Below are 14,547 nucleotides of genomic sequence, written 5' to 3'. Positions count from 1 at the left end.
AAAAACGAGAAAAATTGGCGGCTGTAATTTACACGCTTTTCCCGGACCGCCCGCCCCCTTCCCCGCTGCCCGCCTTCAATGTCGGGAAAACGCTTTTCCCGATAGCGGACGTCCTCCATAAGCATTGCACACTACATATACAAACGTACGCCTTTATCTGACGGCGAGATGCGTGAGTGTGCGTCTGTCCCGCATTTAATGCGGTCTGCCTTGGCGATAAACTTTTGCAGCTGTCTCGGGCCCACTTCCACCAAACACCACCCACCAGATACCACCGCCCCCTCCCCGAACCACCCGCTTTTATTTGGCATTTTTTGGATTGCCGCCTTCCGTTTGGCTCAATCATTTTACGTCTCATAAAACATAAATAGCAATCGATTCCTGGAGGGCTGCCTCAGTCGGCAGTTGGCAGTCGAAGTTGCAGGCTCAAGTCCTTCCATCTGACACTGTCATTGTTTCGGCGGCGACAATTTGAATTACCCGTAGCAGAGATACGGCCAAAACCGAAGGCCTATTCCTCGATGGTGGCATACTCTTTTTTGGCAAGGCAAACATTTATGAGACCACCAAATGCGAGGAATTGCTCTCTGTTTACATTAAAAAGTAAACAAACGCTTCTGAATACGTCTGCATTTCTTTCGAATGTTTGCGAATTTGAAAATTTGTTGAAATTATACGTTTAACGAACCCGGTTCCAGTGTTTTTTGCTGGCGAATTTTTGGGAAATTTGTGTATATTTTAATATTGTTGTTCTTTGTTTGGATTTGCTTAAAGTTTTCAATTTGTTGCGATTTTAGGAAGAATTCCATTTTGTTATTTAATAAAAGAAAACAAACTTTCAAACTGTTAAAATAAAAAATAATGAATAATACAAGCTATTGAAATACATTTTTAAGTGCGTATTTTAACTATAATATTAGTTTTTAACATTTTATATTTTCCGAAAATAATTGCTTCCAACAGAAACCACTGGCTGATGTATCCTTCTTGATGATAAAGGACATTCAAGGTTGCCGTGTGCCCATCGAATCCACATTGTTCCCGCCGTTGTTGCCATTATTGTTGTGTTTGCTGGTTGCTCTCCAGGGCAACATTTGGCGGTTACTTTGCCGCGGGCGGCTAAAGTCTATAATGCAGCATTATTTTATGTCGAGCCAAGCAATTTATTGAATTTTCCTTTCCCACGCTAAGCTTTTTGTTTTTCATCTGCTGCCCTTTTTGGGGGCAAATGTGTTGAAGTATTTTATGGGTCTTTTGGGCGAATATCGATAAATTTTTAATATGATAAAGTGAGTCAAATGATGATTGAAATCGGGCTTCAACTCGCATTGCTTATCCAGATCAGGTTTGCCGATGGAGCTCTGTTCATGCTGCAGTACTTTCAGTGAACAAATTGAATTCAGTGCTCGGTTGGCTCCTTGCTTTTCTTGTGGCCTTTGTGTCATTCTATCTCCGTCCTCGGAGCCTTTTTTGCCCGCTCTCTGCCATCTGCCATTTGCGATTTGCCATTTGCATGGCTAGCAAAGGCGATAAGAAAATGCAATTCCCACTGCACGGACACATGTGACAAAAGGTCGTGGGAAGGGGGCTGGAGGGGGCGGACTAAGCTGCTTAGCCATGGCTGGGTGGAAAAAAAAAAGAGATCGCCAAATTCAATTGACGCTGTCCAAATCAAATCAATGGCGAATCAATGCCAAATGCCACACAATTCGGGTGATTTTAGTATGCAAATTTAAACGAAATATTTAGCCAGCATCCGACAATGAATTAGCCCAGAGATTTGTGGATGAGTGGGATTTTTCGGGCTAATTTCGGGGTGGGCGGGGCTGTCGCTTCTGTCATACAAGTTTAATTGGCTAAAATTCAGCTTTATCTTCGCCGCTGCCTCACACTGACACACACGCACGCACATTTAATTACTACACCGTTGGCAATAATTTATAATACTAATTAAAATTTCGAACACGCATACAGGCAGACTCCAACACACACTGGCATAAATAATCACTGGAGAATGGAGAATGCGCCGCCGGCATTGAAAATTTTCATTTGCATGCAGACAACAATCTCACGCACGCACACACCCACCAATACGCTTGAAATGGCGCCTGTGAGTGTGCCGGTGTGTGCAACCTTTATCAATCAAATGTTAATTAAGTTTCAACTCAGGCAACCGAACAAATGCCAAGCCAACTAACAAACCAACTTTTTCGCCGAGGCCTTTCGCCGACGACAACGATTCTGCTGAAAAATTAAATTGGTTTGCTTTCGGGGGGCTTAGGTAAACGCGGAGGCGCGGTGGCGTATGCGTAATAACTTGCCTCCACTTGGCATATCGCGCATACGACCTGGCAGCCGGAATATAAAATGCAAACGTAATGCGCTCATCAAGCAAAATGGCCCATCTCCGGCGAACGGGAAGAAAAAACAAACTAAATATGGAATAAAGGGAAGTATATGTATGCGTAACCGGAAGTGTAAGTGTGGCCCCCGCTCTTTTCATGATATTGTCTGACTTGTTTGAAATGGTTTTTTGGTTAACATGCGCACAGATTGATGAGTGGCCAAATTGTACACAGCCGCAAATTGTGGCAATTTCGGTTACTGTCAACGCTGCACACACACTCACACACACACACGCAGCCCTCGAGGCCCCCGCACTCACACAGGCACACTCGCAGGACGAACCCACACACGTGCAGCTGGCAAGGCGTAAGCATGTGGCAATGTGCAGGCACGTTTTTATGTTGCAGCAGGCAGAAAAGAGCTTGTTTGCATGCCAACAAGGAGGGCAACCAAAACAGAATCCGAATCAGAATCAAAAACAGAGGCGGAAGGCAGGTTGCAACAGGGGCATCCACATCCATGTCGGTCGGAGTCAGGCTCCGTTGCGGTTGCAAGAGCTCGTAGGGGCATTCCAGGAAGTTGTCCTGGCCAGCCGGGTTCCGCTTAGACATTGGCCAGGAGCATTCCATGCCGGAGTTGCAGGCATTTGTGCATTTTTCAAAAATTTCAAGACAAACGGAGGTTTGAGGTTTCGTAATGTTTCTGAAAACCCTTTTTCTATAGGAACAACGAGCAAAGAAGCAAATTAGTTAGGTTAGTAATTTAAATTAATGCATTCCGCTATTTAAACAGAAAATTCATTTAAGGTATTATTTCCAAAAATACTTGCTTGCTTCCTTTGAAAATTTGATAAAATTTTAGGATCCTTCTTTTTATTCTATTAGTTATCGCTTTAAGCTTCACTTAAATGTATGCATGTGTGTCGCACCTGTGGAATAAAATCAAATCTCTTTGAGGACTCCACTAAAAAGTTGTTGGTGCTTGTTTGTCCTTCAACGATTTTAAGAATGCATATTGACCTTCTCATTCTTGTTTATACTTTTTTCAAGGCTAAAAATGAGAAATACTTTTTAAAACAATGCCTAGTCGTTTCCTTATAGTTTTTAAATCCCTTGAGGGATACAAGCAAGTTCGATTGACAGCAAACTGTGTAAGTTTATGAATTATGTAACCGACCTGCCTATTTTAATACTACTGCACTTCGCTGCTCCTAAAAACTTTCGAAGAAAGTTGCACCCAAGGTCGAAGAGCATTCGATTGTCGCCCTTGGGCTCTACCCGCTGCATCCAATACCCTTATCCCTCCACTCGATTGTGTCACACTGGGCGAATGCTTGACGTGACGTGCGCCAAGTTGCAACGGTAACTGCAATTTGATAAAGCAAAGTGACAAGTGCAGTGCAGCAAAGGTCAGCACCCCTGCCCCTGCCAGCCCCATCACAGCCCCTCGCCCAGTTGGCCATTTGCAACTGACAGAAGTCAGCGGGAAGGCGACAGGCGAGACCAGGTAGGACCATTCGGAAAGAAATCGCTTGGCATGTGATGCCAACATCAGCAGCAGTAATCCCCAGTGATAAGGCCTGACGTTGCCACAGTTATGAAGGCCAGTGAGCAGGAACGCGCATGTTGCGTTATTTATTCGGACCCATCTGCGAGCAGCAGCTCTATGTCACCGGCCAGGGCAACGGGCTCCAGCTCAGCGCCATATCTCTTGTGGATATTCCCCCTGCGATCCACCAGAAACTTCACGAAATTCCACTCGATATCGTGCTGGTGGCGAGTTAGGAGCTTGTAGAGCGGATCCGCTTGGACCCCCTTCACCTCTATCTTGGCAAACAGGTGTCCAATATTGGCTCCCTCCTTGCGGAGGTGGTCCAGTATCTCCTGGCCATCGGACTCGGGCATCTGACCGCCGAATTGGTTGCACGGGAAGTTCAGGATGCTCAAGCCGCGGTCCTCGTACTCCTCGATTAGTTGTCGCAGGCCATCGTACTGAGAGGAGGTGAGTCCACATCTGAAATTAAGACCGAACGGACCTTAACAATTTTAAGTTCAAAATAAATCTAAAGTATGTTAAATTATTAACGAAAACAAAGAAATCTTGGGCTGTTATGTCACTTGCTTGATTGCCGACTAATCACGATTTATTTTTAAAATTCTTGGCAACCTAAACATGTATGTATTTATTTTGTTGTAAACCTATTTATTTACCTCTTTTCTCTAGATTTTTAAAATAACTCCAAGTGGTAAGTCAAAAATCAAGTAATTGTCATATTACCCTAACACTTTAACTTTTACAACTTACTACGAATGTTGACTTGTTTTTTCGGTATTCAATAGCCTACACATTTAGGTATTTGAAAAAAGTATCGGCATATAAATATGTATATATGTAGTGTTTAATGTTAACTATTGACGATTAAAAGGAGAGATTTTAATGAACTTAAATCTTTAATTTTATGAGCATTCACCAAGCCCTGAAAACTATTAGCTAACTTAACAAACTTCAAATTTTAAATTTAATGTTATCATTCCTACGCAAATGTAAGATTATACGTCAAAATTTAACAGTCCTATCAAATAACCAGCATAAAATGTTAAGCCATAAATATAAATGAACAGTTCTATCAACGGTCTAGTACCTAGATATTCCATTCTTTAACTTAGTTATTATGTTTTAACAATGATCTATGTATAATACTAAAACAATTAAATATAAAAAAATGGAACCTGATTTTATTAAAAATCAGACTGATAAAACATTCATTGGGTATGCCTTCTGAAGAACTGGTTTAAAATTACAAGGAATTTGTTTCGAATTGGGATAATATTATTGTAGCCTGAACCTATCTTGAGAAATGTAGCAAATTATACATATTATGAGACATTCGTGAATGTACGTGAATATTCTTACTTGGATGCAATGTTCACGATGAGCATCACCTGACCGGCAAACCTTTGGAGTGGCACTGGACTCCCGTAGGTATCTCGCACCGTGAGAGCGTGGATCGTTAGACGCCATCGCATGTCCTCCAAGTCCCGCTGCAGTCTGTTTCGAGTATGTAGAACTGTCACGAGGGCCACTGCGGCCATGAGGCCGTGGAGAGCAATCTCTTTACTTAACATCGCGAACCACACTGTACTAAGTGCATTTGGGATTCCAAACCGAAACTCAGGAATCGCATCGAACAAATATCGATTCGACAGGCTAATTGTGCGTGAAGCGACTGTTAAAAATCGCATTTAAATGTGTGGCCCTTTCGCTTCGGTCCGGGCACATGCCCAAAAAAAAAAAGTGCCAGCCAAAATTGAATTTGGCCAAAACGGGCGAAAGTTGCATGTGCTGACCCACGAGGCGAGTTGCACGTTAACTTAATTTTAAACTTTTTTGGCCTCTGCCTGCCACACGAAACGGGAGCACCAACACACACACACAGGCACACATCCGTGCCACACTGAAAACAACAAAAAGTTGAACAATCGTAACGAAATAATTGAATTTTCATTTCCGTTTTATGTGTTTACTTCCGCTCCATGGCCGCGCCACCATTTTCCCCGGCCTTTCCCGCCCTTCCGTTTCCCCTCCCCCGTCCATGTCCATGCATATGTGTGTGTGGCCTGGATGATTTCGGCCTATTTGTATACAAAAGGCAGTCAATTTCTGCCAGCTTGAGGAAACTTTTTAAGTCAATTGTCAAAAAGTTTTTAACATCTTTTCCCCGGCCACGCCCCTCTTTTGTGTATCGCTCTGTTTCTGTTTCATTTTCGCTGCCGAATTGAAATATAATTCGGCAAAGTTGCGCCTCTTTTCGGTTCGGCTTTTCCACTTAGACGACGTTTGGACGTGGGCCATAAATCAATGGCAGGCGAAAGGCGTTCGACTGAAATTGATTTAGATTTCGGGGAGTGGGCGTTACTCCTTTAGTCGTCTGTCAAACGTGTGTAGTAAAAGCCGTCCGAAATGCCAGTGCATTTTATAGCTTGATTGCAAATCACATATCAAACTCCTTTGCACAACGTGAAAATGTATCCTGTTTCTTTCAAATAGGAAGATTTAGTGCTTTTACTATTAGAGGAAAATGACTAATAAATGGGTAAACTTAAAGAAGATGTAAAATGTTTGATAGCACTAGCTTACAGCTAAAATGTCCCAAGAAGAACGATGGCAGTTCCTGGTAGAGATGAACCCCTAGATCACGAAAAAGAAGTCCAAAATATTTGTTATGAATAAGTATTTGTTTTAAATTTTTTAAAGAACAAATATTTTGTATCTCCACTGTTTTTAATTATATCTCGGGTTGCGCTTAACCAACTTAGGTGATATATGTTTTAGTTTACATCTATAGTGTAACCCTTTAATTTTGCCAAATAAATGAATAGGCTAAAATTAGTATATTGTGAGCTACAATTCGGCAAATTTTAAGATGTATAATTTTTAAAAAACTTTGTGACTGTAGGGTATTTGTGATAATTTTGAACAAAATCCATGGTAAAATAGATTAAATTTTCTTTATAATAGCTTTGCATTGTTATGCCGGTAGCAGAATTGCGCCTGAAATTTGAATTTAAGTATTGACCAACGTAAGGAGGTTCATGTTATTCCCTTAGGCAGTGTTGTTAAACTTTGGTTCTTATCGTCGTTAAAATCGACAATCGATAGAACTCTGCAATCGATAAAATCTATTTTAACAAGCAAACATATAAAAATTAAATTCATAATAATTTTTAAGTATACATATACCAAATATGGTGTAAAAAGATAGTATCTGTAATTATTACATGTTTGTTTGTTATGTATTTGATATTTAGTAAATAAAAAAGTTTCATAACACTGCCTACGAAAATAACAGTTCAGTTTTGGGTTTTGTTCATTTGTAAATTCCTAAAAAAATCTGTATATGGCCCGATTTCACTCTTAATTCTGCATTGAGTCTAATGCAATTTTTAAACGAAACGTATTTCTATACCTAGGTAAGGTAAAAGGTACCTACCGAAAAGGCACCGAATTGTAAAATGTGTAACGTGTAACGTTCGACTGAGGGACTAATTTTCGAAAGGATCTGTGATGGCGTGGCACGCTGTAGGTCCGGCGCTAGCTCGTGGCTTTGGGGTGGAGGTCTTGCTCTCACAGATTTAGTTACGATGCACACATTATTATTAACATCACAAGAAATTGAGCGTGCTTGCGACATTGAAAGGAGCTAGTCATATAAATCGGAAGAACGATAAACCAAATTCAAAAAAAAAAAAAAGAAAAAAAAAAAAACAGCATGTAAAGCAAAGTTCAAAGAAAGAGGGATGTAACTATTTGCGTGGCCGCTGGTGTAATTGCGCCCGCTTATCGCCCACCCTACCTAGGTCGCCTTCCACTAGAGCATGGCTCTGGTGACCCCTCTTTTCCCTACGACCGTGGAATCATCAGCTCAGTTCAGCAACACGTTACTTTTAAGTTTCCATTTTTAATGACAAAATTCAAAAGATCTTAATATTATCAAAGAAAATATAGTAAATCAGGTTTATAATAATAATATAGAGTGTAATAGTAATATAAGCAAAAAGAATAATTCATTATAATATTTTTCTGTAAAAATATGTTCAGGTATAGGCATAAATTTCGTATGTATATAATTTTGGTGAGCGTATTTAAAACCCAAGAATATGTTTAAGATATCAACTTCATTATCGGGGTTCCTTTTTTTCACGTATAATCTTTTCCCACAATTTTCAAAATTTTTTTATAGGTTTAATTAGATTGGTTTAAATGACCCGAGTTAATTTCTTCTCAAGGTATAGAATTGACGAACTACGAGTATTAATTTAATATTGAAATATCTAGTAAAATATATTATAATTAATATTGTTTTCCTTTTCCTTATTTATTTGTTTTTTTTTTTTGTAATTGGTGTCTATTAAATCTCGCCCAAGACCAAACAAAAGTTTCAACCATAGATTCAGATACCATTCGAATGAGAATGTAAATTAAACAAGACAACTCACTCAGATTTCCATCGGCGAAAGATCGATCTTCCGTTCAACGTACATGCTGAAAAAAAATCAGGCATTTCATACCGCCCTATGGGTTAAAATACTTTCACTTTTCTTGGCGAGTGCAAACGATTGGAAGAAAACTTTTCTGATTATCATCCCGGCATTTTACATCGCGAATATCTCTCTCTCACAAAAAAAATATGGCCTAGAATTTTCTGTCTTGTGCAATTGGTTAACTGTCGGAAGTCGCTCCTCTTCTACACTAGTTGTCTGGGGCTAGTCGAACGTCCCTGGCACCAGTGGGTCAAGCCCCAGTGGCTCACTCAATGACGACGCCAACCGGGGAATCTAAACGGCTCCTCTGACGGCTAAGCGAACGAGCGATGCGCGCGCCTCAGGCAGCGGTCTCTTGGGCACTTCTCCGGCGGGTGCTTCTCCGATGGGGCTGCTCCTCCGGCAGGGCTTCCTCTGGCGGATGCTTCTCAGATGCGGCCAAAGAGGCTACTTCTCCGACGTGTGCTGTGTGGGCAGGGTGCTCCTCTGGCGAATGCTTCTCAGATGCGGCCAAAGAGGCTACTTCTCCGACGTGTGCTGTGTGGACAGGGTGCTCCTCTGGCGGATGTTTCTCAGATGCGGCAGGGTGCTCCTCTGGCGTATGCTTCTCCGATTTGGCTGCTTCTCTGCAGCTCTGGTGGTTTTGGGGTTCTTATGCCCCAAAAAAAAAAATGTTCCACAGATTTAAAAAAATGAATTCGCGATCGGACTTAGGGCCCTATCTCAGGGGCTTTCCTGCATCTCCTGCCTGAGCTACACGTGGGATGTTACCAATTATATTGGAATAGAGAGTGAGTGCATCTGCACTCAATGACGGCTTGATTTGAAAAGCCCGAATCTAAAATAGCGTGGCCTAACTGGGGCCATCGGCGGAAATGTTTCACAGCTGAGTCGAGCTTTCCAAAGACTCCCTGCGCCGGCTGACCTTCGATGAATTACCATTCTCATTGGTATTACCCCGATAACATTGCACCAAAATTTCGGATATGCAACGAAGCTCGGCTTACAGATACAGAAGAGGAGCATACTTCTAGGATGAACTAAAACGGCCTATTCAGTCGCCACTACAAATGGCTCCTGAAATTCGCACATGGTTTAAGCATGAAATAAAATTTAATGTTTTAAATTTATAAATTCTATATCACTTCTCTGTTAAAACCGTTAAGTCCCCACAAATTATTTTTCTTATCAAAAGTACACTCGTTTTATGACCGACCAACTCAGAGGAACTTAAAAATTTTACCACAGCAACAACTGAAATTGTGACTTTCATAAAATCAGCATTGAGTGATTGCCAACCCGACCAATAGCAATAACCAGCGATTATGCTAAGAGATGTCTACATCAAACCCTCGAATCCGTCGAGCATCCAAGATGATCAACTTTAGCGGTTTTGCATATTTGATGCACTTGGTATAAACTTAATAAACTTCGCCCCCAGTTACAGGTTATAAAGCAGGCGCACTAAACTCGTAAACATGGAAACGCGTTAAAGTCGCTGAGCCACAACTCGCTGTTTTATGGCCATCTTATGAACTTGCCACCATCCCATTTCCCATTTCCATCTGGTTTTGCCTAAGCGTCTGCCATCGTTTCGCCTTTTGTTGCACCATTTTTCACTATTAACAGTGGCCGTAAAAGTGGGGTTTGGGCCAATAAAATTTTTGGCATGTGTGGGCAGAGTTTTCTTTTCGTTTTGCACCACCAGCCAGGCTAGGTGTTAACCTCAACCTTTGCACCTGGGTTTCTCGAGGTGATGCTGCATCTCCACTTGCCATTTGCCACTGTGCCCCCTGCCACTTGCCCCCTCTACTTGCCCCTGCTACTTGCCACTTGCGCATTTAATTAAGTTTACGCCGCGCTGCACACGCAAAAGGACGAAGGACGTTATTAATTAAATTCCTTTATACACAGGTTAAGCCAACCAGCCAGCCAGCCACCTCCGCCCGCCTTTGTGTGTCAACAATTGGAATATTAACGAGGCAACTAATGAAAGTTTACAAAGCCAGCGTCGGCGGAGTGTCTTTCTCCCCCGAAACGAATCGAAAGGGAAACATTTAATAAGAGTCTCCTTCTGTGATTCCGGCCGAGATCAAAGCAACAGCTAGGCGACCCTCTCCACTTGACCCACCCGGCGTATGCGTGATTTTTGGGTACCAATTATGGCGGATCGCCCTGGGAGGCGCGGCACTGTCTGCGTGCAAATCCCGCCGAGATGATGCACTGCGGCGGAGGACTTGGACCCCTAATAAGCCACGACCTTAACCCAGGGCACACATCGCAGTCGCACATCAAAGCCAAACTCGCAGACCCACTCAAGCCGGGGCCCCCGACACCCAGACATATGCAAAAGGGATATGAGTATTAACTGTACGCATTTAAGCCGCTTGTCGAACGCGCACAAATCCAGTGGGGGAAAATCGACTTTTATTCAATACACTCGAAAAATCAACTTGGGCAGATAAAAAAGGGAAACTAAAAAAGGAGCGCAATATTCGGGTATAAATGTGCAAATCCCCAATGCAGCAACAGCTGCTGCTGAGCCACGCCCCCAGGCGCTCCTCCGCCCCCCAGCTGCATTCGCTTGGCATTTACATTTAAGCTGATAAGCAAAAGTGCCTGCTCCCCGGGGCCCCCTTGATTTCCCGCCCCGAAAAACCTCCTCCACCTGAGCGTTAAGTCGCCTTGAAGGACGCACATACTCGTATCGAAGACTCGACGGCGATGAGAATTGTTTGTTGAAAATGTCGCAAGTTTATGGAATCGCATGCGTTGGCAGCAGGGAATTTACATTTGACGCACGCACTTTACATTATTAATGCCTCCAGCCGACAGCAGCAGAAGGAAGTACAAGTTTCAGTCTAAACCCAGGCGATTCGAGTTGTAAATACCCCTCTAAAGTGCAAAGAAGTATATACTTTTAGAAAGGGATGTACTTTAGATATTTTGGAAGCATTAAGTGTGGCATAAGAGTTTAATCAGGAGAGAAAAATAATTAGCATGCCATGTTGCACATACAAACATAAGATATATAACATAAAATAATAAATAAAATAAAATAACCAACAATATTTAATTTATGTGATTTATATTTATTTACTTTCATTACATTAAGGGGTGTTTTCTTGCTTAAATCTAAACTAAGTCATACGTTTCCTATGTCTAAATTTTAATTTTTGTTAAACATTTGGTCGAGGAAAGGTCCATAAGCAAACATATATTTGAATTTTGTTTTAATAAATAAGAATATTTAGTACACCTGAAAATTACACAAATTTTTCTTTAAGCTTTTCAGTGTTATTTTGATTAATTAATATCGGACTAAATTTACTCAAGCACTGATTTTATAATGAACAGTTTATTTATTATTTGGTCAAAACATTTGTAAGTATTAGCAATTGATATATCTGAAGATTCTATGGCAAAGGGTATCAAAATTAGGACGAGTAAATGGGTAGTCGTCGGCCTGTGTGCTTGGGAGGCATAGGTGTTTCGGAAAATGCTCCTGCCATTTCGCAAATGTATCGCATTTCCGTTTGGGTGTTTGCATTTTTACGCTTCGCTGAGAATTTTCCAATTTTTGCTGCTAATATTTATTAATCAAGTAATAGCTACTCACACACTCGCACGGGCTATATGAGCACTTGAGTGTGTGCCCGTGTGTGTGAGTGCGAGGGCGCTTGATTTTTGCACGAAAAATTGATTGGAAATTTATAAGCTAAACTTTTTCCACTGTTTGCTTTTGTTTGCGGCTCACGAAACAAACTTTTTGTATGAGCGCGGTTTTTTTTTGGTTTTTTTTTGTTGCTGCTGCTGCCATTTGCAGCACTTGAAAAGGTCGCCGCAGATGGGTGTGTGTGAGTGAGGGCTGTATGGAAAAATCCCATCACAAAAATATTGAAATTCGATTTTTTCGGGCTCTCAGTAACCTTTTACCAGCTCTCCAGCTGTCTGTCAAAGCCTCGCCATGAGGCAGGGAGCATTTCGAATCATTTTCAGTACAAACTTTGTGTCGAGCACACGTAGAACCCACTCCAATCAAATAAAGTAAGTTCAAATAGTGGCTATTTCGTCGGGAAAAAATACGAACAAAAGTTCTACATAAAATAATTGTGGTCAATTTTCGGTTAACGTTTTCAATTCGTCTGTCTTTCACAGCGCTATCTATCAAGCAGTACAAGATGAACTATTACCTGATCTTTGGCTGTGAGTATTTGGGGTTGCTTAGCTGCAGACAAAGGGAATATAACGATATATAATTCTTTAATTTAACTGTGAATGGCTTGGCTTAGGTGCTTTGATGATGATGATGGTGATGGGACCCATGTCGGGTGCCTGCCTGCGGATGAAGCGTTCTCAGGGCGATGCTGCAGGTGATAATAATGCAACCACTGTCATGGACAACGATGCTTCTCTGAATGGAAAGGCCACCTTGGTGGCCAATAGCACTGTGACCACTGCTGGCAGCACTGCAACCACATCTTCAAAGCAGAAAGCTGCAGCTGGGGCCAAGCACACTACGGTGGATCAAGGAAAAGCCACGGATGGCACTACCACCCCATCGGCACTGGATGCCATGGCCTCCACATCCACATCCTCGCCCTCGGATGCTGGGAAATTCCAGCTGGTGGAGGATCTGATGGGGCTGCGGCGTCCCAAGAGGCGCTTGGGTGGCCTGATGGACGAGGGCCTGCAGCCACGACAGCTGCACCACAAGCGTCGCCAGTCGGGGGAGGCGGCTGTGACCACCTCGCTGCCCACACGCCCACCCAATCCCTATGTGTACTACAACAAGCTGGTATCGCCGGATGGCAAGCACGAGGTGAAGGAGTTCGAGCTGCTGGCCCCCAACATGATGATTGAGAGTGTGCAGCAGGAGCTCAACTATGGCCCGGAACTTCTGCCACCGGAATTGGCCGGAGTGCTGCTCCTGAATGCGGCCGAGAACACCCCTCGCGGCCTCCATAACTCGCCTCCTTTGAAGCACCACCGCAAGCACAAATCCTCACAGGCTTTGCCGCCGATGCTCTACATGCTGCAACAGCTGTTGCAGCCCACTTTCGAGGGAAACGTCTTGGTGGAACCGCCGAAGGAGCCACCACACCGCATTAGTTCGCCCCTTTATCAGTTCCTTGATGGTGCCATGGATCTGGCTTTGCGCAACAACCCCGATGTCATCGATCACCTGCTGGGGGATCACCTGGAACTGGAGCTGGAGCTGGAGAAGGACAAGCTGAAGGGCGGCAAGGACAAGGGAGCGGCCAAGAAGGCCAAGAAGGAGGCACAGAAGATGGAGCCCAAGGAGGAGCTCATCGTCAGCTGCCCCATCCACCATGAGCACCACGCCAATCGAAACGGCGAGATGGTCGAGGATGATGTCGTCCTGGTCAACGAGTGCCATCTGGTCTAGATCTAGGTGGGACAACAAGGATTTTTACAGCATCCGGTTTCTTAAAATTTTAGGTTTCTTGTTTCATATTTTTTCTTTAACTAACCGGGAAAGTCTGCCTGAAACTGTTTACATATATTTGTTAAAGTTAAGAATTTACAAGACTTTAATGGCCGACTTTCTTGAGAACATAAAAAAACAACAATAAAAACTAAATACACAACCAAAAGGGAATTTTTAAAATGGGGAAACCATGCTTGGATATATGGGTGTGCCATCCAAACCACTAAGCTTAAATATTTTGTTGCATTCTTTTAGGCGACTAAAATGGCATTTTAAAGAGAATTCAACCTGGTAACTTGTGTTACATACCAGAAAGATATAAATTTTTAAATTTACAAGGGCAGCTTATCCGACCATAGTTGCATACATTTAGGCAAATCGAAAATATAACCTTGACAAGAAAGTAAAGCTCGGAGACTGCATAACAAACCTTAGGGAATGCCATTATCACGCAGATTGGCCATTGTTTCCCCCAACAAATATCAAACTTTCGCTTCAATCGGCACCCGATCCCCAGGGTTTCCTTTTCCCCTGAAGTTTTCCTTCGTTTTCATTAACAAAAACGATTTCCTACCTTGAAATGTCCTGAGGGGAGGTGGGTGGTCGGAAAATTGATATGCCGAGTGCGACAGTGCAGCCGTACGAGCAAACAAATCTAACATACAAACCCTTGGCTGCGGATAAGGATGAGGATGAGGATGAGGCTGA

At 42.7% G+C, this 14,547-nt stretch overlaps 2 protein-coding genes across 2 annotated transcripts; one reads left to right on the top strand and one right to left on the bottom strand.

Annotated features, from left to right (window-relative positions):
* Positions 1–3,940: 3,940 nt before the first annotated feature.
* On the bottom strand, positions 3,941–5,482 carry LOC119550670 (glutathione peroxidase homolog BsaA). Its single transcript, XM_037859523.1, has 2 exons — positions 5,260–5,482; positions 3,941–4,359 (listed from the first exon to the last, which is right to left on the bottom strand). Exons 1-2 carry the CDS (start codon positions 5,469–5,471, stop codon positions 3,981–3,983), a joined length of 591 nt encoding a protein of 196 aa, XP_037715451.1. The 5' UTR covers positions 5,472–5,482; the 3' UTR covers positions 3,941–3,980.
* Positions 5,483–12,340: 6,858 nt separating this feature from the next.
* Positions 12,341–14,005, top strand: LOC119550581. The gene is made up of 3 exons (XM_037859375.1): positions 12,341–12,434; positions 12,546–12,593; positions 12,680–14,005. Exons 2-3 carry the CDS (start codon positions 12,569–12,571, stop codon positions 13,795–13,797), a joined length of 1,143 nt encoding a protein of 380 aa, XP_037715303.1. The 5' UTR covers positions 12,341–12,434; positions 12,546–12,568; the 3' UTR covers positions 13,798–14,005.
* The last annotated feature ends 542 nt before the right edge of the window (positions 14,006–14,547 follow it).

Source organism: Drosophila subpulchrella, chromosome 2R, assembly GCF_014743375.2.
Source record: "Drosophila subpulchrella strain 33 F10 #4 breed RU33 chromosome 2R, RU_Dsub_v1.1 Primary Assembly, whole genome shotgun sequence".
Classification (NCBI taxonomy): Eukaryota; Metazoa; Arthropoda; class Insecta; order Diptera; family Drosophilidae; genus Drosophila; species Drosophila subpulchrella.
Note: the sequence above shows the minus strand (reverse complement) of the source record. Positions and strands in the feature narration are given on the sequence as shown.

Coding starts and splice junctions, on each gene's coding strand:
- LOC119550670 (XM_037859523.1), bottom strand. CDS start 5,471: ATGTTAAGTAAAGAGATTGCTCTCCACGGCCTCATGGCCGCAGTGGCC. Junction 4,360..5,259: donor ATCGTGAACATTGCATCCAA/GTAAGAATATTC, acceptor TCTTAATTTCAG/ATGTGGACTCACCTCCTCTC.
- LOC119550581 (XM_037859375.1), top strand. CDS start 12,569: ATGAACTATTACCTGATCTTTGGCT. Junction 12,594..12,679: donor CTATTACCTGATCTTTGGCT/GTGAGTATTTGG, acceptor GGCTTGGCTTAG/GTGCTTTGATGATGATGATG.